The sequence below is a fragment of the Bolinopsis microptera genome, chromosome 7, assembly GCF_026151205.1.
Source record: "Bolinopsis microptera isolate Bmic1 chromosome 7, MBARI_Bmic_1.0, whole genome shotgun sequence".
NCBI lineage: Eukaryota > Metazoa > Ctenophora > Tentaculata > Lobata > Bolinopsidae > Bolinopsis > Bolinopsis microptera.
In genome coordinates, this window is record NC_087078.1 from 618,729 (window position 1) to 633,455 (window position 14,727).

Sequence of the window (14,727 nt, forward strand, 5' to 3'; positions counted from 1 at the left end):
GGGTGAAGTGTGTTAGTGTGGAGAGCAGGGTAGAGAGCTCCTCTGTAACGTTCTGAGGGTGAAGTGTGTTAGTGTGGAGAGCAGGGTAGAGAGCTCCTCTGTAACGTTCTGAGGGTGAAGTGTGTTAGTGTGGAGAGCAGGGTAGAGAGCTCCTCTGTAACGTTCTGAGGGTGAAGTGTGTTAGTGTGGAGAGGCAGGGTAGAGAGCTCCTCTGTAACGTTCTGAGGGTGAAGTGTGTTAGTGTGGAGAGCAGGGTAGAGAGCTCCTCTGTAACGTTCTGAGGGTGAAGTGTGTTAGTGTGGAGAGGAGGGTAGAGAGCTCCTCTGTAACGTTCTGAGGGTGAAGTGTGTTAGTGTGGAGAGGAGGGTAGAGAGCTCCTCTGTAACGTTCTGAGGGTGAAGTGTGTTAGTGTGGAGAGGAGGGTAGAGAGCTCCTCTGTAACGTTCTGAGGGTGAAGTGTGTTAGTGTGGAGAGCAGGGTAGAGAGCTCCTCTGTAACGTTCTGAGGGTGAAGTGTGTTAGTGTGGAGAGCAGGGTAGAGAGCTCCTCTGTAACGTTCTGAGGGTGAAGTGTGTTAGTGTGGAGAGGAGGGTAGAGAGCTCCTCTGTAACGTTCTGAGGGTGAAGTGTGTTAGTGTGGAGAGCAGGGTAGAGAGCTCCTCTGTAACGTTCTGAGGGTGAAGTGTGTTAGTGTGGAGAGCAGGGTAGAGAGCTCCTCTGTAACGTTCTGAGGGTGAAGTGTGTTAGTGTGGAGAGCAGGGTAGAGAGCTCCTCTGTAACGTTCTGAGGGTGAAGTGTGTTAGTGTGGAGAGCAGGGTAGAGAGCTCCTCTGTAACGTTCTGAGGGTGAAGTGTGTTAGTGTGGAGAGCAGGGTAGAGAGCTCCTCTGTAACGTTCTGAGGGTGAAGTGTGTTAGTGTGGAGAGGAGGGTAGAGAGCTCCTCTGTAACGTTCTGAGGGTGAAGTGTGTTAGTGTGGAGAGGAGGGTAGAGAGCTCCTCTGTAACGTTCTGAGGGTGAAGTGTGTTAGTGTGGAGAGCAGGGTAGAGAGCTCCTCTGTAACGTTCTGAGGGTGAAGTGTGTTAGTGTGGAGAGGAGGGTAGAGAGCTCCTCTGTAACGTTCTGAGGGTGAAGTGTGTTAGTGTGGAGAGCAGGGTAGAGAGCTCCTCTGTAACGTTCTGAGGGTGAAGTGTGTTAGTGTGGAGAGGCAGGGTAGAGAGCTCCTCTGTAACGTTCTGAGGGTGAAGTGTGTTAGTGTGGAGAGCAGGGTAGAGAGCTCCTCTGTAACGTTCTGAGGGTGAAGTGTGTTAGTGTGGAGAGGAGGGTAGAGAGCTCCTCTGTAACGTTCTGAGGGTGAAGTGTGTTAGTGTGGAGAGCAGGGTAGAGAGCTCCTCTGTAACGTTCTGAGGGTGAAGTGTGTTAGTGTGGAGAGCAGGGTAGAGAGCTCCTCTGTAACGTTCTGAGGGTGAAGTGTGTTAGTGTGGAGAGCAGGGTAGAGAGCTCCTCTGTAACGTTCTGAGGGTGAAGTGTGTTAGTGTGGAGAGGAGGGTAGAGAGCTCCTCTGTAACGTTCTGAGGGTGAAGTGTGTTAGTGTGGAGAGGAGGGTAGAGAGCTCCTCTGTAACGTTCTGAGGGTGAAGTGTGTTAGTGTGGAGAGCAGGGTAGAGAGCTCCTCTGTAACGTTCTGAGGGTGAAGTGTGTTAGTGTGGAGAGCAGGGTAGAGAGCTCCTCTGTAACGTTCTGAGGGTGAAGTGTGTTAGTGTGGAGAGCAGGGTAGAGAGCTCCTCTGTAACGTTCTGAGGGTGAAGTGTGTTAGTGTGGAGAGGAGGGTAGAGAGCTCCTCTGTAACGTTCTGAGGGTGAAGTGTGTTAGTGTGGAGAGCAGGGTAGAGAGCTCCTCTGTAACGTTCTGAGGGTGAAGTGTGTTAGTGTGGAGAGGAGGGTAGAGAGCTCCTCTGTAACGTTCTGAGGGTGAAGTGTGTTAGTGTGGAGAGCAGGGTAGAGAGCTCCTCTGTAACGTTCTGAGGGTGAAGTGTGTTAGTGTGGAGAGCAGGGTAGAGAGCTCCTCTGTAACGTTCTGAGGGTGAAGTGTGTTAGTGTGGAGAGCAGGGTAGAGAGCTCCTCTGTAACGTTCTGAGGGTGAAGTGTGTTAGTGTGGAGAGGAGGGTAGAGAGCTCCTCTGTAACGTTCTGAGGGTGAAGTGTGTTAGTGTGGAGAGGAGGGTAGAGAGCTCCTCTGTAACGTTCTGAGGGTGAAGTGTGTTAGTGTGGAGAGCAGGGTAGAGAGCTCCTCTGTAACGTTCTGAGGGTGAAGTGTGTTAGTGTGGAGAGCAGGGTAGAGAGCTCCTCTGTAACGTTCTGAGGGTGAAGTGTGTTAGTGTGGAGAGCAGGGTAGAGAGCTCCTCTGTAACGTTCTGAGGGTGAAGTGTGTTAGTGTGGAGAGCAGGGTAGAGAGCTCCTCTGTAACGTTCTGAGGGTGAAGTGTGTTAGTGTGGAGAGCAGGGTAGAGAGCTCCTCTGTAACGTTCTGAGGGTGAAGTGTGTTAGTGTGGAGAGGAGGGTAGAGAGCTCCTCTGTAACGTTCTGAGGGTGAAGTGTGTTAGTGTGGAGAGGAGGGTAGAGAGCTCCTCTGTAACGTTCTGAGGGTGAAGTGTGTTAGTGTGGAGAGCAGGGTAGAGAGCTCCTCTGTAACGTTCTGAGGGTGAAGTGTGTTAGTGTGGAGAGCAGGGTAGAGAGCTCCTCTGTAACGTTCTGAGGGTGAAGTGTGTTAGTGTGGAGAGCAGGGTAGAGAGCTCCTCTGTAACGTTCTGAGGGTGAAGTGTGTTAGTGTGGAGAGCAGGGTAGAGAGCTCCTCTGTAACGTTCTGAGGGTGAAGTGTGTTAGTGTGGAGAGCAGGGTAGAGAGCTCCTCTGTAACGTTCTGAGGGTGAAGTGTGTTAGTGTGGAGAGGAGGGTAGAGAGCTCCTCTGTAACGTTCTGAGGGTGAAGTGTGTTAGTGTGGAGAGCAGGGTAGAGAGCTCCTCTGTAACGTTCTGAGGGTGAAGTGTGTTAGTGTGGAGAGGAGGGTAGAGAGCTCCTCTGTAACGTTCTGAGGGTGAAGTGTGTTAGTGTGGAGAGCAGGGTAGAGAGCTCCTCTGTAACGTTCTGAGGGTGAAGTGTGTTAGTGTGGAGAGCAGGGTAGAGAGCTCCTCTGTAACGTTCTGAGGGTGAAGTGTGTTAGTGTGGAGAGGAGGGTAGAGAGCTCCTCTGTAACGTTCTGAGGGTGAAGTGTGTTAGTGTGGAGAGCAGGGTAGAGAGCTCCTCTGTAACGTTCTGAGGGTGAAGTGTGTTAGTGTGGAGAGCAGGGTAGAGAGCTCCTCTGTAACGTTCTGAGGGTGAAGTGTGTTAGTGTGGAGAGCAGGGTAGAGAGCTCCTCTGTAACGTTCTGAGGGTGAAGTGTGTTAGTGTGGAGAGCAGGGTAGAGAGCTCCTCTGTAACGTTCTGAGGGTGAAGTGTGTTAGTGTGGAGAGCAGGGTAGAGAGCTCCTCTGTAACGTTCTGAGGGTGAAGTGTGTTAGTGTGGAGAGGAGGGTAGAGAGCTCCTCTGTAACGTTCTGAGGGTGAAGTGTGTTAGTGTGGAGAGCAGGGTAGAGAGCTCCTCTGTAACGTTCTGAGGGTGAAGTGTGTTAGTGTGGAGAGCAGGGTAGAGAGCTCCTCTGTAACGTTCTGAGGGTGAAGTGTGTTAGTGTGGAGAGCAGGGTAGAGAGCTCCTCTGTAACGTTCTGAGGGTGAAGTGTGTTAGTGTGGAGAGCAGGGTAGAGAGCTCCTCTGTAACGTTCTGAGGGTGAAGTGTGTTAGTGTGGAGAGCAGGGTAGAGAGCTCCTCTGTAACGTTCTGAGGGTGAAGTGTGTTAGTGTGGAGAGCAGGGTAGAGAGCTCCTCTGTAACGTTCTGAGGGTGAAGTGTGTTAGTGTGGAGAGGAGGGTAGAGAGCTCCTCTGTAACGTTCTGAGGGTGAAGTGTGTTAGTGTGGAGAGGAGGGTAGAGAGCTCCTCTGTAACGTTCTGAGGGTGAAGTGTGTTAGTGTGGAGAGCAGGGTAGAGAGCTCCTCTGTAACGTTCTGAGGGTGAAGTGTGTTAGTGTGGAGAGCAGGGTAGAGAGCTCCTCTGTAACGTTCTGAGGGTGAAGTGTGTTAGTGTGGAGAGGAGGGTAGAGAGCTCCTCTGTAACGTTCTGAGGGTGAAGTGTGTTAGTGTGGAGAGCAGGGTAGAGAGCTCCTCTGTAACGTTCTGAGGGTGAAGTGTGTTAGTGTGGAGAGCAGGGTAGAGAGCTCCTCTGTAACGTTCTGAGGGTGAAGTGTGTTAGTGTGGAGAGCAGGGTAGAGAGCTCCTCTGTAACGTTCTGAGGGTGAAGTGTGTTAGTGTGGAGAGGAGGGTAGAGAGCTCCTCTGTAACGTTCTGAGGGTGAAGTGTGTTAGTGTGGAGAGCAGGGTAGAGAGCTCCTCTGTAACGTTCTGAGGGTGAAGTGTGTTAGTGTGGAGAGAGGGTAGAGAGCTCCTCTGTAACGTTCTGAGGGTGAAGTGTGTTAGTGTGGAGAGGAGGGTAGAGAGCTCCTCTGTAACGTTCTGAGGGTGAAGTGTGTTAGTGTGGAGAGCAGGGTAGAGAGCTCCTCTGTAACGTTCTGAGGGTGAAGTGTGTTAGTGTGGAGAGCAGGGTAGAGAGCTCCTCTGTAACGTTCTGAGGGTGAAGTGTGTTAGTGTGGAGAGCAGGGTAGAGAGCTCCTCTGTAACGTTCTGAGGGTGAAGTGTGTTAGTGTGGAGAGCAGGGTAGAGAGCTCCTCTGTAACGTTCTGAGGGTGAAGTGTGTTAGTGTGGAGAGCAGGGTAGAGAGCTCCTCTGTAACGTTCTGAGGGTGAAGTGTGTTAGTGTGGAGAGCAGGGTAGAGAGCTCCTCTGTAACGTTCTGAGGGTGAAGTGTGTTAGTGTGGAGAGCAGGGTAGAGAGCTCCTCTGTAACGTTCTGAGGGTGAAGTGTGTTAGTGTGGAGAGCAGGGTAGAGAGCTCCTCTGTAACGTTCTGAGGGTGAAGTGTGTTAGTGTGGAGAGCAGGGTAGAGAGCTCCTCTGTAACGTTCTGAGGGTGAAGTGTGTTAGTGTGGAGAGCAGGGTAGAGAGCTCCTCTGTAACGTTCTGAGGGTGAAGTGTGTTAGTGTGGAGAGCAGGGTAGAGAGCTCCTCTGTAACGTTCTGAGGGTGAAGTGTGTTAGTGTGGAGAGGAGGGTAGAGAGCTCCTCTGTAACGTTCTGAGGGTGAAGTGTGTTAGTGTGGAGAGCAGGGTAGAGAGCTCCTCTGTAACGTTCTGAGGGTGAAGTGTGTTAGTGTGGAGAGCAGGGTAGAGAGCTCCTCTGTAACGTTCTGAGGGTGAAGTGTGTTAGTGTGGAGAGCAGGGTAGAGAGCTCCTCTGTAACGTTCTGAGGGTGAAGTGTGTTAGTGTGGAGAGGAGGGTAGAGAGCTCCTCTGTAACGTTCTGAGGGTGAAGTGTGTTAGTGTGGAGAGCAGGGTAGAGAGCTCCTCTGTAACGTTCTGAGGGTGAAGTGTGTTAGTGTGGAGAGGAGGGTAGAGAGCTCCTCTGTAACGTTCTGAGGGTGAAGTGTGTTAGTGTGGAGAGCAGGGTAGAGAGCTCCTCTGTAACGTTCTGAGGGTGAAGTGTGTTAGTGTGGAGAGGAGGGTAGAGAGCTCCTCTGTAACGTTCTGAGGGTGAAGTGTGTTAGTGTGGAGAGCAGGGTAGAGAGCTCCTCTGTAACGTTCTGAGGGTGAAGTGTGTTAGTGTGGAGAGCAGGGTAGAGAGCTCCTCTGTAACGTTCTGAGGGTGAAGTGTGTTAGTGTGGAGAGGAGGGTAGAGAGCTCCTCTGTAACGTTCTGAGGGTGAAGTGTGTTAGTGTGGAGAGGAGGGTAGAGAGCTCCTCTGTAACGTTCTGAGGGTGAAGTGTGTTAGTGTGGAGAGCAGGGTAGAGAGCTCCTCTGTAACGTTCTGAGGGTGAAGTGTGTTAGTGTGGAGAGCAGGGTAGAGAGCTCCTCTGTAACGTTCTGAGGGTGAAGTGTGTTAGTGTGGAGAGGCAGGGTAGAGAGCTCCTCTGTAACGTTCTGAGGGTGAAGTGTGTTAGTGTGGAGAGCAGGGTAGAGAGCTCCTCTGTAACGTTCTGAGGGTGAAGTGTGTTAGTGTGGAGAGGAGGGTAGAGAGCTCCTCTGTAACGTTCTGAGGGTGAAGTGTGTTAGTGTGGAGAGCAGGGTAGAGAGCTCCTCTGTAACGTTCTGAGGGTGAAGTGTGTTAGTGTGGAGAGGAGGGTAGAGAGCTCCTCTGTAACGTTCTGAGGGTGAAGTGTGTTAGTGTGGAGAGCAGGGTAGAGAGCTCCTCTGTAACGTTCTGAGGGTGAAGTGTGTTAGTGTGGAGAGCAGGGTAGAGAGCTCCTCTGTAACGTTCTGAGGGTGAAGTGTGTTAGTGTGGAGAGGAGGGTAGAGAGCTCCTCTGTAACGTTCTGAGGGTGAAGTGTGTTAGTGTGGAGAGGAGGGTAGAGAGCTCCTCTGTAACGTTCTGAGGGTGAAGTGTGTTAGTGTGGAGAGCAGGGTAGAGAGCTCCTCTGTAACGTTCTGAGGGTGAAGTGTGTTAGTGTGGAGAGCAGGGTAGAGAGCTCCTCTGTAACGTTCTGAGGGTGAAGTGTGTTAGTGTGGAGAGCAGGGTAGAGAGCTCCTCTGTAACGTTCTGAGGGTGAAGTGTGTTAGTGTGGAGAGCAGGGTAGAGAGCTCCTCTGTAACGTTCTGAGGGTTGTTATGGTAACGTTCTGAGGGTTGTTATATATTACCTTTATAATATAATCTATAATAATAATAATATCTATAAGGATAATATTTATAATAATAATATCTATAATAATATCTATAACGATAATATGTATAATAATAATATCTATAATAATAATATCTATAATAATAATATCTATAATAATATCTATAGTAATATCTATAATAATAATATCTATAATAATAGAGGATATGGGTTCCACATTTTTAGCCTACTTAATTGTATCAACTTATTGTTCTGGGCGAAATAAGATTAACTGAATAAATATGTAAAATATGTAAAATATGTAAACTTGTAAAACATACCTGTAAAGTATCAGAGAATGTAACTATATGAGAATCAGAGTAAATAGCTTCGTGAGCAGCGAGCAAATCTTTAAACGCTTTACAATGGTCCTGTAAATTAATCATTAAACTAATGAATTGTAATTCTGTAGATCGTGTTCTTTGGATTGATTATGATTAATTATGATCATTATTTATTATGATTGTCACTTTTTGGGGGTTTCTGACCTGACGATCAAATGTTTAACATCACATCAAGAATCTAGATGAATATGAGATATTAGAATACTAAATCAATGTCCACGCGTTTAATGACTTAACGCATCATACATACCATGTCTAATTCCTTCTATCAATCTATTAACCGATCATGTGATAATATGCAGTGGTTTATTGTTGTTATTCGGTTGGATTAACTTTAAAATTTATACTTTTGTCGACGAATTTTGAGAATTCTGAATGTAAAACTAACGGATATGCCTTTTTGTTGTTATCTTCTATCAATATTCTTCGTTTGCAAAACCGTTGAAATCTTGAATCATTTTGTTAAAACGCTAATATTTACATAACAATTGCACAGTAGATGGAAATTTTTTAAAATCTTCACAATATGATAAGGTTATTTGTCATATAATTCAGAACATGGTTAATGATAATAATCTGGATATGAAACATGAAACAACAAAGTACTACAACATGTATTCATTACATGAGGTCATGTCTCTTTTTTTGATTCTTCTACGACTCCGACTCCCTAGCAAAGGAAGCGGGAGCGGGATTATCTGTAGTACGGAGAGTAATTCCCACCTGGTTCCTCCCCTGGTTCCCCTGGTTACCATGGTTACCCTGGTTACCATGGTTACCCTGGTTACCCTTGCCTCCTCTGCAGCACAACATAACACTACTCCTCACGTACTCTCCGAACCTTCTGTTAGTCAGAGTGTATAAAACAGGGTTACCCGCAGTGTTCAGGAAGATACAATGAAACGCCAGTAAGTCTAGTAAACTGGGCACCGGTACCCTCCATATCCTGAAGAAGGTGAAGATAATGAGGGGAGTCCAGCTCGCTATGAAAAGTCCTGAAAGTGCGGTTACAGTGGTGATACCCTTTGTTCGGTTTCCAGCGGAGGAGTGTTTAAGCGCAGTGACTCCTATAGCAACATTCCCGAGTGTGATAGCGAAGACTGGTAGGATGATCAGGAGACCTGTAGCTACCACCAGAAACACAGGACCTCCTACAGGGTCCCTGTAGATGGAGGAGTTGCAGCGAGCAGCTGTGGGACTGAACACTGAGAGGGACTTGTAGGACAGAGATAGGATAGTTCCCAGTAGAGATACTATCCAGATCAACCCTACCACACCTCGTCCTACAGTCACAGATACACTAGAGAATGGAGACAAGAGGGTCCTCAACCTGTAGAGAGTTATAACAAGCACTGTAAGAGTGTTAACAGTCCCCGGGATGAAGGTAAGTTGGCTCATCACCCAACACCATCCCTCACCTAACACCCAGCCTCCTGCAGAGTACGTCACCAGGATTGGCAGCACGATCATCACCGTGTAGAGTAGATCTGCCACCGCCAGGTTCTGGACCAGGAGTACGGAGATACAGTCCATCTTGATGGTGTTATATCTTAGGGAGGAGTACAGGACGGTGGTGTTACCCAGGAGAGAGAGGAGTGTTATCAGAAAACAGTAGATCCAGAGGGGGACAACTTGGGTGGAGGGCAGAGTGAGGGCTGAAGGGTCAACTGTTGCTGGAGATACCATTGCTGGAGTATAAGGTGGGATTATTTATGAGGGCTAACGTAAATGAGGTAATATTATTATTATACTCAAGTGATTTAAACTTTAAAAGAAACTTTAAAAGAAACACAGCCAAGACGAGCGTTAGATAGTTGTAAAGTACTATAATTATCTTTTTGCAGTACTATAATCATCTTGTTGTAATCTTGCACTTAGTGCAGCAGATGGTAGGACAGCAGAATCGCAGATGGGTGAGGTACTAAGTAGTCAAATAAACAACTTTATGAGACTGTTAGCGTCAGCGTCATCGTAAGAGAGGAGATCAAGACAAATAGAAAAGTATTGTTGTTACTATCATTGTGACGTGTCAAAACAATTACTACTAATTAATTAGATCTGTTAGATGTGCAGCCTGGTCAGGTAATGAGCTGTTCCGTAACGACACTGTACTTAGCACAGAACGGGTTAAAAGTAAACAAAGTATCGTGACGACACGGTACTTAGCACAGAACGGGTTAAAAGTAAACAAAGTATCGGAAATTTGGAACGATAACAAAGTTACAGGGGGGTCGGGAAATAAACCACATTTGTTTTGTCACGTGACAGTGATTGTTGGGTTTGCTAGAAGGGGTTGTACAAACATATAATTAATAGGTTGCGCGGCGTTCTGTAGGAAGGGGTGTTAAACACTACACTACACACTACACACTACACTACACTACACTACACTACACACTACACACTACACACTACACACTACACACTACACACTACACACTACACACTAGTTGCTAGAAGGGGTTGTACAAACATATAATTAATACGGCAGGTTGGGTTCTGTAGAAAGGGGTGCTAAACACTACACTACACTACACTACACACTACACACTACACTACACACTACACACTACACACTACACACTACACTACACTACACACTACACACTACACACTACACACTACACACTACACACTACACACTACACACTACACTACACTACACTACACACTACACACTACACACTACACACTACACACTACACACTACACTACACACTACACACTACACACTACACACTACACACTACACACTACACACTACACACTACACTACACACTACACACTACACACTACACACTACACACTACACACTACACAGTAGCACTACACAGTAGCACTACACACTACACACTACACACTACACACTACACACTACACACTACACCCACTACACTACACTACACTACACTACACTACACTACACTACACTACACTACACTACACTACACACTACACTACACTACACTACACTACACTACACTACACTACACTACACTACACTACACTACACTACACTACACTACACTACACTACACTACACACTACTACACTACACTACACACTACACTACACTACACTACACTACACACTACACTACACTACACACTACACACTACACACTACACTACACTACACTACACTACACTACACTACACTACACTACACACACACTACACTACCACACTACACACTACACACTACACACTCACACTACACACTACACACTACACTACACTACACTACACTTCACTACACTAACACTAAACTTCACTACCACTACACACTAACACCTACACACTACACTACACACTTCTACTACACTACACGACACTACTCTACACACTACACACTACACACGAAACTAAACACTACTCTACACACTACACACTACACACTACACACTACACACTACACTACACTACACGACACTACACACGACACAACACTACACTACACACACACTAAACTAACACACTACACACTAACACACTACACACCTACACAACACTACACTACACTACACTACACACTACACTACACTACACTACACTACACTACACACTACACACTACACTACACTACACACTACACTACACTACACTACACTACACTACACTACACTACACACTACACTACACTACACTACACTACACTACACTACACTACACTACACTACACTACACTACACTACACTACACTACACTACACTACACTACACTACACTACACTACACTACACACTACACACTACACTACACTACACTACACTACACTACACTACACTACACACTACACACTACACACTACACTACACTACACTACACACTACACACTACACTACACTACACTACACTACACTACACTACACTACACTACACTACACTACACACTACACTACACACTACACTACACTACACTACACACTACACACTACACTACACTACACTACACTACACTACACTACACTACACTACACTACACTACACTACACTACACACTACACTACACTACACACTACACTACACTACACTACACTACACTACACTACACTACACTACACTACACTACACTACACTACACTACACTACACTACACACTACACTACACTACACTACACTACACTACACACTACACACTACACTACACTACACTACACTACACTACACTACACTACACTACACTACACTACACTACACTACACTACACTACACTACACTACACTACACTACACTACACTACACTACACACTACACTACACTACACACTACACTACACACTACACTACACTACACTACACACTACACACTACACTACACTACACTACACTACACTACACTACACTACACTACACTACACTACACTACACTACACTACACTTTGTTTATTTAATGTCCCTTGTACATCTAGCTCAATTCATATCCTAGCTTTATTTGTACTAGTTAAAGGGAGCGTGGTGACGTTGTGTGTGCCTTGTGAGCTACATCATATTTTGCCTGTTAGTATTACTATTAGTATTTAGTTGATATTTTTTCATCATTTATTATTTATTTTCTATTACCTTATCAATATTATCTAACTGATAACAGTATACAATCAATAACCAGACACTTTACCAGACACAGAGTAGAGCCTACACTAGTTACCCTGGTAACTACACTCCTGTACGATACCCGGAAACACTTGATTAGTGAAACGCAGAAAATCCTAGCTCTAGATCGCTTTACTTTGTATTAATTCGATTTCCAAAGTGGATAAGTCTAAGTTTAGTGCTGCTATATTTCTTATATATCCCCCTCCAGGCTAAGTTTAGTGCTGCTATATTTCTTATATATACCGTATATTTCTATATTTCTTTTCGAGATCACATACCACATCAGTTTGTCGCGTAGAATGTTTATGTAAATTTTATAGATTATTTATTGTAGCTTTTATATCGTGTAAAATGTTACGGACGAAATGATCCCAGGGGGGAATCCCAACCCACCGCTTGGGGCCGTTGTTGATACACCTTTTACATGCAAGAACCACTTTGGTCTACTTGCTGTGCAATGTCAGTATTATAATATAACTACACGATGCCAAACCCCTTCCCATTAATTCTTTAATTCTCAAACCGTTGCCGACAAGTGAATATGATGAATTCTTTTCGTTTGAAATGTACGATTTTAACGATTAATTGGGCATAAACATTTTCGCTCTACTTTGTGCATCGTCCTAATAACCGATCAAACAAATGATTCAGGATCGCATATGTAAAGTTTTATATAACCAGTAATCATGTTAACACACTACTATTACTAACACTAGTATTACTAACACACCCTTAATACTATCTAGTGACAAAACACTAGTATTACTAACACACCCTTAATACTATCTAGTGACAAGCAATGGACGAGTTCCTCATTTTAACGACAGATATCAACGTAAGAACAGGCCCCACAATAGTTGGTAAGGAGGGGAGTAACAGTGAACTGATGGAGAAGCTAGGAGCTACCTTAGCACAATCCAACTCAGTGCTAAGCTTGTCATTCTGGGAGTCTCCAACAGATCTCTCTGCAGTCATGTGTTTAGCGAAAGGGTTGGGTTATAAGTTGGTCAGTTCTACAGGGTTGGGACAAACTTTCATCGTTGTTACCAGGGCAACCAGGTTAAGAATGATTGGAACTTGAAACTAAAGAATGATTGGAACTTGAAACTAAAGAATGATTGGAACTTGAAACTAAAGAATGATTGGAACTTGAAACTAAAGAATGATTGGAACTTGAAACTAAAGAATGATTGGAACTTGAAACTAAAGAATGATTGGAACTTGAAACTAAAGAATGATTGGAACTTGAAACTAAAGAATGAGTGGAACTTGAAACTAAAGAATGATTGGAACTTGAAACTAAAGAATGATTGGAACTTGAAAATAAAGAATGATTGGAACTTGAAGCTAAAGAATGATTGGAACTTGAAACTAAAGAATGATTGGAACTTGAAACTAAAGAATGATTGGAACTTGAAACTAAAGAATGATTGGAACTTGAAAATAAAGAATGATTGGAACTTGAAAATAAAGAATGATTGGAACTTGAAAATAAAGAATGATTGTAACTTGAAGCTAAAGAATGATTGGAACTTGAAAATAAAGAATGAGTGAACTTGAAACTAAAGAATGATTGGAACTTGAAACTAAAGAATGAGTGAACTTTTAAGATTTTTTAAAAGTGCGCTCTATTTTTGTGAAGTGTGCGCATATTAATTTATTAGGGTCGCTTTTAAACTTAAGTTTCTTGTTAGATTTTACAATTTACAATACAATTACATTATTTATTATCTCTAAAGATGGCGTATTGATTTACTTTGATAATTTAACGAAATTCTTAGAAAATTTACTTTAACGTGACCAGATAAAGCAACACGAAGTAAAATAGAGACAAATAAAACATTGTGGCTGCAGTACAGTAATAGGAAAACTGCTAGTACAACAATATCACTGCAGTAAAAGTGAAACTAATAGTACCCGAGAATAAGGTAATCGTGTGTTGAGTAGCTAATGACCAAGCACTGAATACGATATAACTTGACACAGTCAGGTACCAGGGCAACCAGGTACCAGGGCAACCAGGTACCAGGGCAACCAGGTACCAGGGCAACCAGGTACCAGGGCAACCAGGTACCAGGGCAACCAGGTACCAGGGCAACCAGGTACCAGGGCAACCAGGTACCAGGGCAACCAGGTACCAGGGCAACCAGGTACCAGGGCAACCAGGTACCAGGGCAACCAGGTACCAGGGCAACCAGGTACCAGGGCAACCAGGTACCAGGGCAACCAGGTACCAGGGCACCCAGGTACCAGGGCAACCAGGTACCAGGGCAACCAGGTACCAGGGCAACCAGGTACCAGGGCAACCAGGTACCAGGGCAACCAGGTACCAGGGCAACCAGGTACCAAGGCAACCAGGTACCAGGGCAACCAGGTACCAGGGCAACCAGGTACCAGGGCAACCAGGTACCATGACCAGGGCAACCAAAGAACGTTATTGCTATAACAAGTTACCATGGTGACTAGTTATTGTTATATTTATAACTAAAACTACTGTCTACTAGTTATTGTTATATTTTTGAAAATGGTCATTACAACCGCCGTTGCCGCCAGGATCAACAAAAATAACAACTGTCTGTTGTAAAATTTCAGGCATGTATATATACTGGCATGTGGGATCATAATAATCGGTGGTAGTCTATCAACTACTTGCTGAGCAATGAGAATATTATGAAAAATGGATTAGAATGAATTCCAAAGTTCAGATCAACACTGAGTAAATGATCAAGAGTAATGAACCTACCTACCTAAGTAGAGTCTAGAGTAATGACAATACTCTTAATCAGTCATCGGTAACCGTTTATAGTACGGAGCTCAATGCTCACTCGACACTACTAGCACCTTGAATAACTCAATAATAGAGTATATAGTAGGACAGCTGAGCATGTGCGCGTGACGATGATATTTCAATAATCGGCTAACCTTGGTCATTGATCCTTGGTCATTGA

The 14,727-nt window shown here is 44.9% G+C and overlaps 1 protein-coding gene across 1 annotated transcript in view; it reads right to left on the bottom strand.

Moving 5' to 3' along the window:
• Positions 1-14,727, bottom strand: part of LOC134817806 (uncharacterized) — a 50,799-nt gene that overhangs the window by 4,582 nt on the left and 31,490 nt on the right. Inside the window, exon 10 of the mRNA XM_063827143.1 lies at positions 7,123-7,212. Within this exon, the coding sequence (XP_063683213.1) occupies positions 7,123-7,212 (90 nt within the window). The remainder of the gene's footprint in view (positions 1-7,122; positions 7,213-14,727) is intronic.